This window comes from Lepisosteus oculatus, chromosome 14, assembly GCF_040954835.1.
Source record: "Lepisosteus oculatus isolate fLepOcu1 chromosome 14, fLepOcu1.hap2, whole genome shotgun sequence".
NCBI lineage: Eukaryota > Metazoa > Chordata > Actinopteri > Semionotiformes > Lepisosteidae > Lepisosteus > Lepisosteus oculatus.
The window spans coordinates 54,036,570-54,051,123 of record NC_090709.1 but is presented as its reverse complement, the minus strand read 5'-3'; the positions used below and the strand labels follow the sequence as shown (position 1 = coordinate 54,051,123).

The window sequence follows — 14,554 nt, the reverse complement described above, 5'->3', positions numbered from 1 at the left end:
TGAGTTTACAGCTTGTCTAAAGTCATTCATTATTAATACTATTAGTAATATCTTCGGTAAAGGCTTTGATGCATAAATATTTCTGATAAAGGTAGGTTGTGTACTTTTGTCCAACTGAGCAATCTTGCTTTCATAAAATATACCAACTTTTTAATGACTGATAATACACTGTAATACACAGTTTAAATTTAAAAGCTCAAATGCTGTACATGAGAGGTTAAGCTTTATTGGCTCCTCCTGGCGTTTTTACAAGGTGATGCCGGATACTTTCCTGCATGACGTCAAATGGCGTGATTTACCCCGTGATACTGAGTGATACTGCGACACGGGGGTATACCGCAAAATACCCCACCCATTTTGAGTGGCTGCATCTGTATGAGGGTGTCGAGGCTAACACAGCTGAACACTCTAAAGAGTTGGATTAAATCTCCAGTCTCTTTGGGGGTGTGAGTTGGAATCCCACTGCTGCCAAATATCTCCAACTATCTCTGTGTTAAGAAGCACTTGTTTTTTTGTTGTTATTTCCCTGCGGTTTAAACCAATTTCAGACCAATTAATTTAAACAACCATGCTGTTCTTACAGCATGGCATTGTCTGGCAAAAAAATAACATGACACCTCCTTTAAAACACACATTTTCTGCGGAGGGAACAGGAGAACTCTTGCCATTCAACCTTATAGCGTGATGTCATTTTATCATGCTCATTTTTAGATGCTTGTCATCAAATCTATGATCCTTATGAGTGCGCTCACCCTCCATAAAGGCAGCACAGATATAATGTTAACATTAGATATAATCGCGTTAAATACAGGTCAGAAGAAGGCGACAAAATGTCCGCTAGGCAGTTCAGTGACGTCAACGGTGTTCTCTGTTGTTTAGGTGTAGAGTGCCAGCCGTTACAACCAGGAAACTCACAGTTTCAGGTGTCAAAAAGACTTCCCCAAAACCCTAATCCTCTCCTTGCTCCAATAATGGCATTCAGACATTTCCTGCAACAAAGCCATGATACGGTCAACAACACAAGTTAAAAGCTTGTTCCCTACCCCTGCAATCCTTCTCAAAGAAGGACTGTGTGTGCTCAGTGTTAAATGCATAAAGAAAATAATAAATAATAATAATAATAAATAAAAAATAATGATAAACTCTACTTTATATAGCGCCTTTAAAGGTGGCTTCTGAAAGTGTCACGATCGTTACTCCTCCTCTTAAGGGCACTCCAGCCCTTCCTCGTTCTGTCCCATTCCCCACACCTGTTCCTTATTCCAACCCATCTTTAGTTCCACCTTTAAAGCCAGACGCAGGCGTTTGCCCGGGGCTTCTCATTGAATCCCGTTTCGTGAGAGCCCGGGGTCCTGATGCCTCTGGCTCCATTATGGTTTTAGTTTCCTGTTCCTGATTCCCTGTCCCGCCGGTCCCAACCTGGTTCTGGTTTTAATTACTTTGGATGGATCCCCTGGTCTTGGACTCTGCCTCCCATTTTGGATTTCCCTTTTGGATTTATTCTTGGATGGTTTGCCCCGGACTCACTTCCCCTGGACACCTGCTCACTTTGGACACGCCCTCCTGTCTCCTGACTGACTCCTGCATGATATTTTTCCCTATTGTTTTTTCACCTTCCGGATCGTGTTGTCCGCATAGGGCCCGGAAAGAACTGTTCCTGACAGAAAGCACTTTGCAGAATGACATCAATAAAATAAAAAATACACAAAATAAGCAGGATGAGAATACACAGTTAGAGGAGACTGTGGATGGTGGTACTAAGAAAAGCAGAGAGGTGAAGAATGGGATCAGATCAGTAAAGACTCTTCTAAAGAAGGAGGTTCTGAGTCTGGATTTGAAGGAGTTTAGAGAAGGTGACTCTCTGATATCTTTGGGGATAGAGATCCAGAGCTTGGGGGAATAACCGGAGAAGGCCCTGTCACCCATAGAGTGTAGATGGGCTTGGGGGCCAGATAGGAGACCAGAATTAGAAGAGCCAAGGTTGTGAGGTGTGGAGTAGGGCAAGACAGGTACTGAGGTGCCAAGCCATGGAGAGCCTTATAGGTGAGCATAAGGATTATGAAGTCAACACGAAACTTGACAGAAGCCAGTGCAAGGACTACAGGATAGGAATAATGTGATCACTGACCAGGTCCAGTGCTAATTTCTCCCTCATGGCCGCTGGTTCATTTCGACTGTAGACTCAGAAGAAGTCCTCTATTTGACTTGATCAACACCAATCCCTAGAGAATTTCGAAAGGCTGAATCAAAATGAAAAATGATTCTAGTGGGACTCGAACCCACCCACAACCTTCAAATGACTTCATTCTATCAACACCTAGAAATCCCACACACTCTCTATTGCACCACAGAGCCATTAGATATGAGCCAATATAAAACAGCTGCAGAAATCTGTAACACATGGTTATCCTTTCATCCTTAAATTGAGCTTCATAAATATTGGTAGTGAATGGCCTGGTGTCTATGAATAGATACCAATCGGATTCACACCCAGGATCACTTGTTTTTTAGTGAGGCACATTAACCAGCTAACCCATGGCACCTTTCCTGTGTAATGTTATCCACAACTTCAAACACCTGTGAGAAACAGGCAACTTAGCAGTGTTACGCCTGCTGGCTCAAAAGGTTATCCTTTTCAAAGATGAAGATCGGGAGAGGATTTTTTTGTCAATTCAATCAAACGTTTCAGAAATGCTGAAATATTGGTGTGATTCATGCATAGCACGGGCTCTTGTTTGCTTACAAGAAGAATTAACTTCTTACTCCAATCTACTCAACTACAATTTTTGCTAATCATTTTGTTTAATTGCTTCCTACTGTATACTGCACTGATTCCTGCACTGTTCAATTTCCCGGTTAATTTTCATTTATTTCATTTATTGTTTTGTAGGGCTGTTTAAAATGTTACCTCACACTTGAGCTGCTCTTTTCTTTCCAAAGGCACAGAGAGAGATACTACAACAGGTAACAGCCCCTGTGGAACATCATGAGCACCTGTAAAACCTCTCTACCTGCCCGCTCCCCACACCGACATGTATGAGGAGGGTTTTAAAGGGACATTTTGAAGCGTAGAAACATTTTATCATTCTGTTATTTTCTATACAGTTTGTTCCCCTTTAAGTCCGCCCGACAACAGAGGTAGTTTTTAATACGACAAGAGTAAAGACACACTGCACATCTGCAGAAGATCACATCCGAGTTTAGTTACAGCAACGTAAGAGATTGGAAGGTAGGTAGTTTCTGATCACTTTTTTATTCTAGTTTTAAGCAACCCTGAATACCTTTTCAAGAAAAAATTAAGAATCCCAGCCAAATCCAGTAAGATTGCTGCACTGATCTCTAATATACAATTAGAATACTGTTTGTGCTTTATATAAAACACACTGCCCAGAGCATTTCTAAAACAGAAATTACATGTTTCGGAATGCGCCCTCCTTTATAAATTAAATAAATTAATATTTATATTATTTATAAATACATTAATTAAATAAAAGGTCTGAAGCCTGCTCCAAAGAAGAACTATATCCAGAGCTGCCAAAGAAGTCGAGATTTCACCAAGTGACAGGAAGCATCTCAGAAAACGAAGGTACAGTCGTTTCCACGTGTCGGACAAGAGGAGCTGAAGCTACCCGGCGTTCTCCAATAAGTAATGTGAGGAAGGAAGATGCTGGCAATGGCATCGTGGCCGAGCGGTGTTAGACACTGGATTTATGCTTTAGTTTCTTCGGTGGTGTACTTTCGAATCTCCCCGCCGCCAAGCATTTCTGAGGGGGCGACTTCCCTTCTGTTGTGAGCTAAATGGGCAAAAGATTTGTTTGTCAAGAGACTGCGCTAGGTGTTTCAAGACTTAACATCAAGGCAGAAAATAGCCACGTTTTGTCGTCCCAAAAGACGTTATGCAGGGAACAACATCTGCCGTGATCACTTTTGAGTCAGTGCGAATCGTAGTGTGCTGTAGTTGTTTTTAAAATTGTTTTTTGTTGGCGTGCTGTATTTGTCTGTTTAATAAAATTTAATGCTCTGCTTTTTCATGCCGAATCGTCAGTAGGAGCAAAGCTTATTCAAACTTTGCACACAGCGCTCCATCAGAAATACTTTGTCCAAGTTTACATACTTTATATTATATTACAGCAGAGTAAGCAAATCGTTACTTGGGAGTGTTAATCTACAATTAAAAGAAACACATGGCATTTATAGCTCTAAAGGGGTTAACATAGACGTCAAAGGAACAAGTAATAGGTTTGTTGCATGCTGAAAAAAAGAAGAGAGAAAACACAACATTTCGGCCGTGGAGCCTTCTTCAGGTGTAGGAGAGACAAGGCAGTAGGCAAAGGTAATGTAGTGGGAGAACAAAGGCTGGGAGGGAGGAGGGGTTAGAGGCAGGAGCAGGGGACAGAAAGAGAGGCCAATCAAGAGGTGTGAAGTCAGAATAGGTGTCAAGATGTGTGATATGAAACTTCCAATGAATAGAAAAAATTTAGAAGAATAGTAGTCTGTCGTTAAGAGAAGGGGGAAGGTGCGATCCTAGCTGCAGGATAAGTTTGGTTTCGGTAGTCTTTCTGATGTATGAGTTTGGAAAACCGTCTTTGAGAACACAGATGGAGAGATTAGAGTTGTCATGGCCATCAGAGGTGAAATGAGAAACAATGGGCTGCAGGAGAAGTTTGGTTTCGGTAGTCTTTCTGATGTATGAGTTTGGAAAACCATCTTTGAGAAGACAGATGGAGAGATTAGAGTTGTCATGGCCATCAGAGGTGAAATGAGAAACAATGGGCTTGGTGAGATCTTTAATCTTCATAGCCCTGACGTGTTCCCTGAAGCGCTCTCCAAGTCTCGTAGCCTAAGGAACTGTGAAAAAGGAAGAGAGTTTTTAGTGTGGTTGGGGTGAAATGAGCTGTACAGGAGGTAGCTGTGTGAATCCGTGGGTTTATAATAAACTGAAGTGGACAGTCGGGGGTAGTTGATGGAGAAGTTGATGTCTAGAAACGGAAGAGTAGTAGAAGATATGTTAACCGTATATTTGAGGGATGGGTGGAAGTTGGTGAAATGGTGCAGGAAGAACTCAAGCTGATCGTTGGAGCATGTGGCGGCACCGACGCAGTCATCAATATATCGTTTGTAGAGGTCAGGGACATAGCCAGTGTAGGAAGTGAAGAAGCGTTCTTCTACCCAGCCGACAAAAATATTGGCATAGCTGGGTTCCATTCTGGTGCCCATGGCAACTCCACTGACCTGTTGGTAAAAAAGATTATTGAAAGAGAATGCGTTCAGTGTGAGGACCAATTCTGCAAGGCGTACCAGGGTGTGGGTGGGTGGATCAAGCACTGTGCGTTTGTCCAGCGTGTGCTTAAGGGCTGTAAGGCCGTCATTATGGGAAATGACGGTGTACAGAGATGTTGGAGCGCGTGGTTGGTGTCTTTGATGTATGAGGGAAGATCTTCAACCAGCGGTCTCATGAGGCTGTCGAGAAAGGCTGAGATGTAAGTAGTTGGACAGTTACATGCTGATACGATGGGGCGTCCAGGGGTGTCCGGTTTGTGGATTTTGGGGAGGAGGTAAAATTGAGATACCTGCGGATGTTCCATGATGAGCCGGTTCGCCTCCTGGGGGAGGTCATTACTGCTGATAAGAAGAGAAATGGTGGATACCACTTCCTTTTGGTAGTCAGTGGTAGGGTTCTGTTGGAGAGGGAGGTAGGCAGTTAGTTGTCTAGAGGCTTCAAAGATATATAGATCCTTATGCCACACCACAACAGCGCTGTCACGGACGTCCAAAGGGACTAACCGTGGGGAGCAGGAGAGCAGAAAAAGACCCATATGCGTAGCGGCGAGACGGGAAAAAGGCCCGGGCTCATTAGTGCAAAGAGTTCAGGAATGCCGTATAGAAACCTATGCCCTCAGGGAGTGGACGTGGGGCGCCCTGGTGCTAAGCGGGTCTCAAGACATCCGAACGTCAGTACTGAGCCAGGACAGAGTGCAAGACCCAGAAATATATAGCCCAAGGAAGAGAGGGACAGGAAGGACAGCAGACCGGAAACTAGGGACAGGACGGAGAAGGAGCGCCCTCTGGCTGCAGAGGGCGTGACAGTACCCCCCCCCTTCATGGGCGGCTCCCGACGCCCAAACAAATAAATAAGCTGCACAGCACTGGGGGGAGGAAAAACCTCATTTAACTGAAAGGAAACCTCCGGGAATCCACGGCTGAGAGCTACCCCTTCCTCCGGGGTATAAACCTTTATTGGGTGGAGGAAGGGGGGGTAGAGAAGAGACTTAAAACAAAAAAAGTACACAAGCACAAACCCAACAGACAAAAACCTGGGAAAGACCAGGGAGACAAACCACACAAGACAGATAGGAACCAAAAACAGGAAGGAACCAAAGTTCCGAGACACAGAGAGCAGGGGGGACCAAAAAGGAGGGGAAACCAGGAAGAAAAAAAAATCAAAACAAAAGGCAAAAAACAAGAAAAAAAACACAAAAATCCCGGGGAAAAATACCGCAGACTGGGCAAATTGCACGTTCACATTCTAACGCTGATATCGGAGTGGACAACCTGAGGAAAGCCAGACCGAAGTCTGCTCACAGACACAGATGCCCGGAGTGATATCCAGCGAAAAGAATGGAGGAACGGCAGAAAGCTTACCATTCTATCACTGATATCGGAGAGAGCAAGACCAGGAAGAGCCAGGCACGAGAACCCGCTCCAGACACAGAAGCTCGGAGTGATATCCAGTAATAGGAATAGGCAAGCCAGCTCAACATTCAATCACTGATATCGGAGTGATCTACCCGAGGAAAGCCAGGTACAGGACCCGCTCACAGGCACGGAAGATCGGAGTGATATCCAGTGATTAGAATAGAGGAACTGAAAAAAAAAACAGCCCAGAGAACAAGAAAAAAAAAACTGCGGCAAGTAGGTGGCTCAGCATTCTGTCACGGACGTCCAAAGGGACTAACCGTGGGGAGCAGGAGAGCAGAAAAAGACCCATATGCGTAGCGGCGAGACGGGAAAAAGGCCCGGGCTCATTAGTGCAAAGAGTTCAGGAATGCCGTATAGAAACCTATGCCCTCAGGGAGCGGACGTGGGGCGCCCTGGTGCTAAGCGGGTCTCAGGACATCCGAACGTCAGTGCTGAGCCAGGACAGAGTGCAAGACCCAGAAATATATAGCCCAAGGGAAAGAGAGGGACAGGAAGGACAGCAGACCGGAAACTAGGGACAGGACAGAGAAGGAGCGCCCTCTGGCTGCAGAGGGCGTGACAAGCGCTTCCTTTGTCCGCTGGTTTGATGACGATATCATCCCTGTTGCGGAGAGACTGGAGCGCCTGATTTTCTCCTTGGGTGAGGTTAGACCTGAGTTTACTGGGTATAGAGAGTGCCTTGGGAGCTTGATTAGTGCATTGGTTGATGAAATAATCAACTGGTGGAAAACGGCCAGAGGGGGAGTCCAACAGCTCTGTTTGGGATTAATGTTTTTAATGACATCAATAACCGGGTTGTTATCAGCTGCCTGTGAAGAGGAATCGTCGGCAGAATGTGCTCTGAGACGGATCCTGCGGTAAAAGCGGTTAAGGTCGACATTGGTCTGGGGGATGTCCAGCTTCCTGGGAACTGGTACAAAACTGAGCCCTTTGCTGAGGAGGGATCACTCATCCTGTGAAAGGGAAAGGTCAGAAGGTATGGTGACAACAATACAGTAATTTCAGTCCTGTTACTGTTACTGTATTACAGATGTTTTCAGCTCTAAAACCAGACAACAACAGTTCAGATTCCAGTAAAGAATCCCATTGCTACATCACCCAAGTCTTTCCCAGTTCACTCTTCATCTCTCCACTATATTCTCACCAGTGAGGAAGTTAAAGAGACTGGTTTTAAACACACACACACTGGCTTCATACAAGTCACCACACTGACCTGACAGCTCCAGTTTCATGCCCATTTCTTCTTTTTTTTTCCCAATCACTTCACAGGGAAAAAACTCAGACCACTTCCACTTCAAGGAAGTAAGGGTACGAAATTGCAAGGGCATCAATTATTAGTAAAAAAAGCTCTAAAATACCTTTATGCTGATATTATTCCCTCTTCCAAGAGGGACTGGAATGCTCACACTGCAAGGTCTGCTTTACTACAAGAGAGAAGTAGAGTGAAAGATGTCATAATTTCACTGCGAAAACATTTTTTTCTTTGAATTCTAAATCAATCAGAATTTCAGAGTGACACACAAACCCTTTGTCTGTTTTAAAGAGATGATATTTTAAAACTGATAAAAATGTAGAAAACACGTTTCTCACTTAGAAATTTTAGATGGGGTTCAGTACTGGCGTTGTTCTAATTAACACGAACTGCAATGGCTCTGAATCTGACCATTTCTATGGAAGCCCGTTTCCGACAGGGAGTAAAAATAAAAACGTGCTATGGTATCTCAGAATTCCGACTTAGTAACTGAGAATTGCAACTTAAAAACTCAGAATTCCGACTTTATATCTCTTAATAGCGACTTTATATCTCACATTTGCAACTTGGAAATAACCCATATTTCATTGTCTGTCCTTTTGTTATCGTAACGGATTCGGGTTCCAGGGCTTGTGCCCCTCGCCGCTCCCACCCTAGTTCGTGCCTCACTGCATTGGCTCAAGCCCAGGTCCTGCCAGCTGAGCTAAGGATTTATTAAATAAAAAAGGACATACAATGGAAAAATTGTAAAAAGTATCAGTTTCAGCTTTTTTAATTGTGAATTCTTCTGGATGTGAAGTGTCTATTTCTGTATCTTATTTCATATTCTGTCTCCGTTTCTGTATTTCTGGTGTTTAAATTAAAAGAAAAAATTTAAAGCCCACCGTGCACAGTTCCATCCGGGTACTATGGAAGCCTCACTAGCGGAAATGGGATTCCATAAAAATTAGTGTAATTAATTTGATTTTTATCCGGGCACTGTACAAGACAAGTTTTCAGGCCTATAGATCCTATGATCTTGTACGATTCAACAATATAGTGTAACGGAACGGCCGACATACGATTTGTAGTTCAGGTGGGTAGCTGCGTCAGCATGCGTAGGCTGCAAATGAACAAGTAATAGGTTTATTTCATGCTGAAAAAAAGAAGAAAGAAAACACGTTTCGGCTGAAACGTTGTGTTTTCTTTCTTCTTTTTTTAGCATGGAATAAACCTATTACTTGTTCCTTTGCGACATACAATTTGTACGATCTGGTTGCAGTGATGACGGCACCGCCCTCCCCTGCGCATAACAGGGATGCTGGCCGCCGGGACTAAAGAAAGTGTTCTTTAGCTCAGCTGGCAAGACCTGGGTTCGAGCCAATGCAGTGAGGCATGGACTAGAGTGGGAGCAGCGAGGGTATAAGCCCTAGAACCTGAATCCGTCACAATAACGAAATGACAGACAATTAAATATGGGTTATTTCGAAGTTGCAAATGTGAGATATAAAGTCGGAGTTGTGAGTTACTAAGTCGCGATTCTGAGTTACTTAGTCGTAATTCTGCGATACCATAGCGCGTTTTTTTGTAACTCCCTGGCGGAAACGGGCTTTCATACATTTCAATTAGTCTGATCAGTGCTGGACAAGTTAATGTAGAATCATTACTGTCTGTCTCTTGTTTGTATATGAATGAATGTCTTTGACAACTTAATGTTAGTTTTTAATTTAGTTTTACGATGTAGGTCATGTGTTAACATATGCACGAGCATACGAAATGTCTCACTCCTGATTCAGCTCAAGCTCCACAAGTCCATTAAGAGCCGCACTATCACTGTCGTGTGTGGTCCTACACAACTACACAGCTATCTACTGGAGTCGTCTTCTGTCCGTTGCAGTTGAGAACAGATTTAATATGGAGCTGCGCAGAAATTTCTGCGGCAAATATCGCTGTAGAACTAGCCCGTGCACAACAACGAAGAGAAAAAGAAATACCACAGGGTTGCCCATAAGAGGGAAAAATAGATATCAATTGTTCAAACAATTACAACACTCTTCCTCTTACAGTGGTCTCATGTTATTTTTCTTGCCATAAGAACAGTGGGATTGTTCAACTGTATTGTTCCCCAAATGGTTGAATAATAATAATAATGATAATAATACTGGTGGTAGCTGATGGTTCTTGTCCGTGGCCGAGTGACCTGTGCGAATAAAGTATGTTGATTTATTCTCCACAAGGCATCACTTTAGCAATTCAAAGAGCGTGGGTTTTAACCCATTCAGTGCTTATTTCAACTAATGCCATGTTCCTTTTTCTAGGTCTTCAAATAGTTTACAATGTAGAGGTATCTTTAGTAATAAGAAAAAGATGCACCTCGGAGATCCATCTCACAAAAGCAAAGACTTCTTAAAGTGCACTTATGAGCTGTAGAACCTGAAGGAGTTCTCTCTCCTAGATATTAAACATGCAGATAATGAAATCAGTGATTTATGATTTCTGCAACCTTCCAATAAATACATCTAAGACATGTAACAAACCCATTGTGCAGCTCCAGTGGCACAGTTGGTCAGTGCATTGTACTTATGTCACAGTACATAGTGAAGTCATGCTGAGGTTGTGAGTTCAAGCCAGCAGTGGTTTTGCCTGTGATTTCAGCTGCAGAAACTTTTTGTTGGATTTAGGTTGGTTCTTCTGTTACTTTTTCCGCTCGATGGAGCTGTATTAATGCAGGCACACCTGCTTCCTCGGCATTTTATTTTATCGCTGCTCACAAACCAACATACTGCAGACACCTCTGATACTGTCACTGCTTGTGGGCCACGTGTTCCTGCTGTCAGCCTGCTATACCATGCTCATGCACGTCTAGAAACATTACTGCTCTAGTACAAGAGCGAAAGACTAAACGAAATCGCACCCACTTTGAAAAAATCACGTTTGACAAACCATAGGATGACAAGAATGGGATTCTTTGGTTGTTTGAGTACATAAATCAAAGACACTGTGTTCAGCATATTCACATCAGGCACTCGGACAGAGATAAACCCAGAGAAATTCTTCTCACATTTTAATCTGTAACTGCAGGATTCAACAAATTGTTAATTATCTCAACTTCACTTACAATTTTTAAACAATTTACAAAGCCCACAGTGGATGACATTTGGTTCCGGCACACATCAGTTGCTTGGAATATCATTGTAATATTTAATTTGCTTTCCCATCACACCACTTTTATTAATAATGAAGTTTATCAATACACGTTTGTTTAAAACATGTCATTTATTATTGATACAGTTTCATTCTGTCTTTATTAGGAGCTGTATCACAGCTAATGCATGTAAAGCCTTAAGTATGTGATAGTGAGAGTTCAGTTATTCCAGGGTGTGAAGAGAACTCAAATTTTGTAAATACCTGTACATATTTTAATAGAGTGTAAATCTTCAAAGTGTTCTGTCACTTCAAAAGCAAATTACAGGAGCAGGGATTGAACCCACATAGACTTTTGCTTATTGTGCTTAAGTCCAACACCTTAAACACTCAGCCATCCCTAAAAACAGTTTCAGCTCTCTGTTACACAGTTCATTGAATATATTAATTTAATATATTTGTTATATTTTTGAATGGAATGGGACTGTACACTGGTGGTTCCCAGGGGAAAACAGGGTTATTGAGCCATTGGGTATTCTGAGAATAAATTGGGTGGGTGAATGTAATCGTGTGGTAAAGTAAAACAGTCTTCTTAGATGAAGCGCTACAGATGCAGCCCCTGAAAGTGTATAAGACTTCAAATTTATAGTACTGCTGACACACATGGAGCCTCTACATCAGACCAAAATAGCGATGTGTTCGCTTAATTGTGCTGAGGATCTCCTCATGAATCTGTCTCATTCATCAGTGGAAATAGAAGCCGTCACTGTAAACTTGGACGTGATGTTCCACAGTGTGCCTTTCCTCTTGTTGTATTCAAGAGTACTCACTGTGTGAGCTCCTCACTGCGTTTCCTTTTCTTTTCCTGTGATTATCTACATGGAGTGCGGTGACAAAATAGTCTTGAACATTTTCGGTTTGTGAAAGGAAACACTAAAGAAAATACAAGTGATTAACTTTTAAAATATCGACAGTACAGCTAGAAGAGTGGAACATAAAATACGATTTATAATTAAATTCACAATGCACTTAAGGAAAACACAAACGCCTGAACAGGGACTTGAACCCTGGACCCTCAGATTAAAAGTCTGATGCTCTACCAACTGAGCTATCCAGGCTCTGGAAAGTGAGTGCCACTGTCGGGATCCTCACAAGTCACATGTCTCTTCTTGTGCCGAAGCGCAGTCATACAGTACCTGACCCGTCTGGAATGACCGCTGATAGACTTTATCCAGAAGCGACGGCACCACTCCCAGTAGAATGAGTGAGAAATACAGCATGACATGGGGAGGTAAGGGGCTCCCACAATTCATCTTTCCTCACATTACTGATTTTTTCAATAGCATTTTGACCTCATTTCACAGTCAGATTTTTTCGCATTTAATAAGATCTTAAAATCAACAACATTAAGAACGAAAACAAATGGAACATTTTTTGGAACAACAATTAAAAAAAACGTTTCAATGCCTTGGTTCTATAAGTGTGCATACCCTTTATAAAGGGAGTTGTAACTATGCTGAAATTTAAAGAGCATTTCTGTAGAGAAAAAAACAGTTTTTCTGCCTTGATGTTAAGCTCAGGGAGCCTGCCTTTTAGAAATTATATCTCTAAACACCTTGCGCAGCCTCCCGAGAGACTAACAAATATTGTTTTGAGAAATTGGCTCACACACCGGAAGGCACTAACGTTTCTCTTCGTTAAAATATGTCAGTAACTGTTTAACCCAAAATGTTTGTAATTGTGAATTTGTTAACATTCAATAAATAGTCTATCAGCAGCAAGAAATTATTATGAAAGTAAGATTTTTTTATATCATAAACTGTAAGACATGAAGAGAGTTTACAGGTCGTATCCTTCGCTTTGTCTTTTAAATTAAGCGTTCGGGATTCAAACCTGTGTTCGGACTGTTGTGTTTCTTGAATTTCTTGCAATCATCAAATGTCGTTGTTTGGTCCATCAGTTTTTTTCTCGGTTGTACAATGGAATTCGCGCAGTTTTCAGCTCAGTGCGGAGTCCAGAGGGAGGACTCGCTCGCTGAATGATCTCTCAGGAAATCCCGGGTGAGATTCAAAAGGTGTCTTCTTCAACAGCCACGACACGTCTGAAGACCTCTGGATTTCCTGAATATGACATAAAATTAGTTCAAATCATTTGGTAGTTAACAGAACTAAGTGCCTTAGAGGTACATTTAAAACAGCAGAGCAACACCGTAGCACTTCGAGTGTGCCTGAGTTTAATTGTGTGAACTTGGCTCTCTATGAACACGAGCAAAGAGTTCACATTCAACAGAAGATTGCAATGTGAGCACAGTAATATAAAGCACCTGGAGATGCTGGGACCTCATACATGCAAAACATGCGCTCTACCACTGAGGTATATCCCCAACAGACTTATTAACAGAACTGAGATGTGCTGATGCTCCCTGAACACAATCCACCACTAACGAAGGATGCCTGCAGTTTCCCACTTTTGCGTTTCCTCTACTACAGAGTAAATTCATAGGAATGAAGAAATAAGGAAGGAAAAATAACAGCATCGAAACTTCCAGAGATTGGTTAAAATGAACCCGTTATTTTTATATCCAGTCACACGGGCGACGATGATTGATTTATCGACGGGGAGTGCTTTTTTACCTACTGTTACGATCCCTGCCTCCTGGCAACGGAAGAGGCAGAAGTAGGCGTAGCCCTAATCCATCAGTTTACCTATCAGTTTTCCTATTCACCACCACACCCCCGTCTCATCCTACTTAAACACCTGTCTTTCCCTACCTCGTTGCTCAGTATTGGTTTTCCTTTCGAGCTTCCTGGTTGCGCTACTCCTACTCCTACTCCTACTCCTACCCTGTGTTCTTCTTGGCTTTCGGTTTACGGTTTTCTCCCTTTTGACTACGGCTTTTCGGATCACGGCTTGGCTTCGTTACTTACGCTCTGTTTTGGATCTCTGGCTACCCCTGGACTATCGGATTGCTCTTTTGTCTACGATTTCGGATCACGCTTCGGCTTCGGTAACTCGTTCCCTTTTGGATCTCTGCCTTCCCCTGGACTCTCGGCTCGTTCCTTCGACTACGGCTTTCTTTGGATCACGGCTAGGCTTTGTCAGCTCCTGGAAGTGGGTTCTCTCACTGGTTTCGGTCCCTCTTACCGAATCCATAACACCATAACACCATAACACCTCCTCACTCGACTACCTTGATTAAACTACGCATAGAACAACAGCAGTACTGATGATTTTCATGGACCGACTTGTTTTGTACAACTCGAGTGATAAACTCCTGTCTGCAAATATTGTAGAAGAACGAAAAAGGGCGAAACAATGCTCCAACCACAGGAATGGTAACAGGAAGGATCATGTTATTTAATATGTCCTTTGGAGATGCCTTGTCAACACACACAGGCGTTAGAGCTGGACAAATAATTGATAGTGGTGTTTGTAAACAATCATGGAACATTATTTCTAACCCAGGAAGAAAGGAGCAGA

General features: G+C 42.7%; 1 protein-coding gene and 1 non-coding gene across 2 annotated transcripts in view; both read right to left on the bottom strand.

Annotated features, from left to right (window-relative positions):
• Nucleotides 1-7,937, bottom strand: part of LOC138242664 (antigen WC1.1-like) — a 43,898-nt gene extending 35,961 nt beyond the window's left edge. Inside the window, exon 1 of the mRNA XM_069198218.1 lies at nt 7,913-7,937. Coding sequence (XP_069054319.1) covers nt 7,913-7,937 — 25 coding nt within the window. The remainder of the gene's footprint in view (nt 1-7,912) is intronic.
• A 4,182-nt stretch (nt 7,938-12,119) lies between these two features.
• trnak-uuu (transfer RNA lysine (anticodon UUU)) lies at nt 12,120-12,192 on the bottom strand. The gene has a single exon. It is a non-coding gene; the product is annotated as a tRNA-Lys (tRNA).
• Between the last annotated feature and the right edge of the window lie 2,362 nt (nt 12,193-14,554).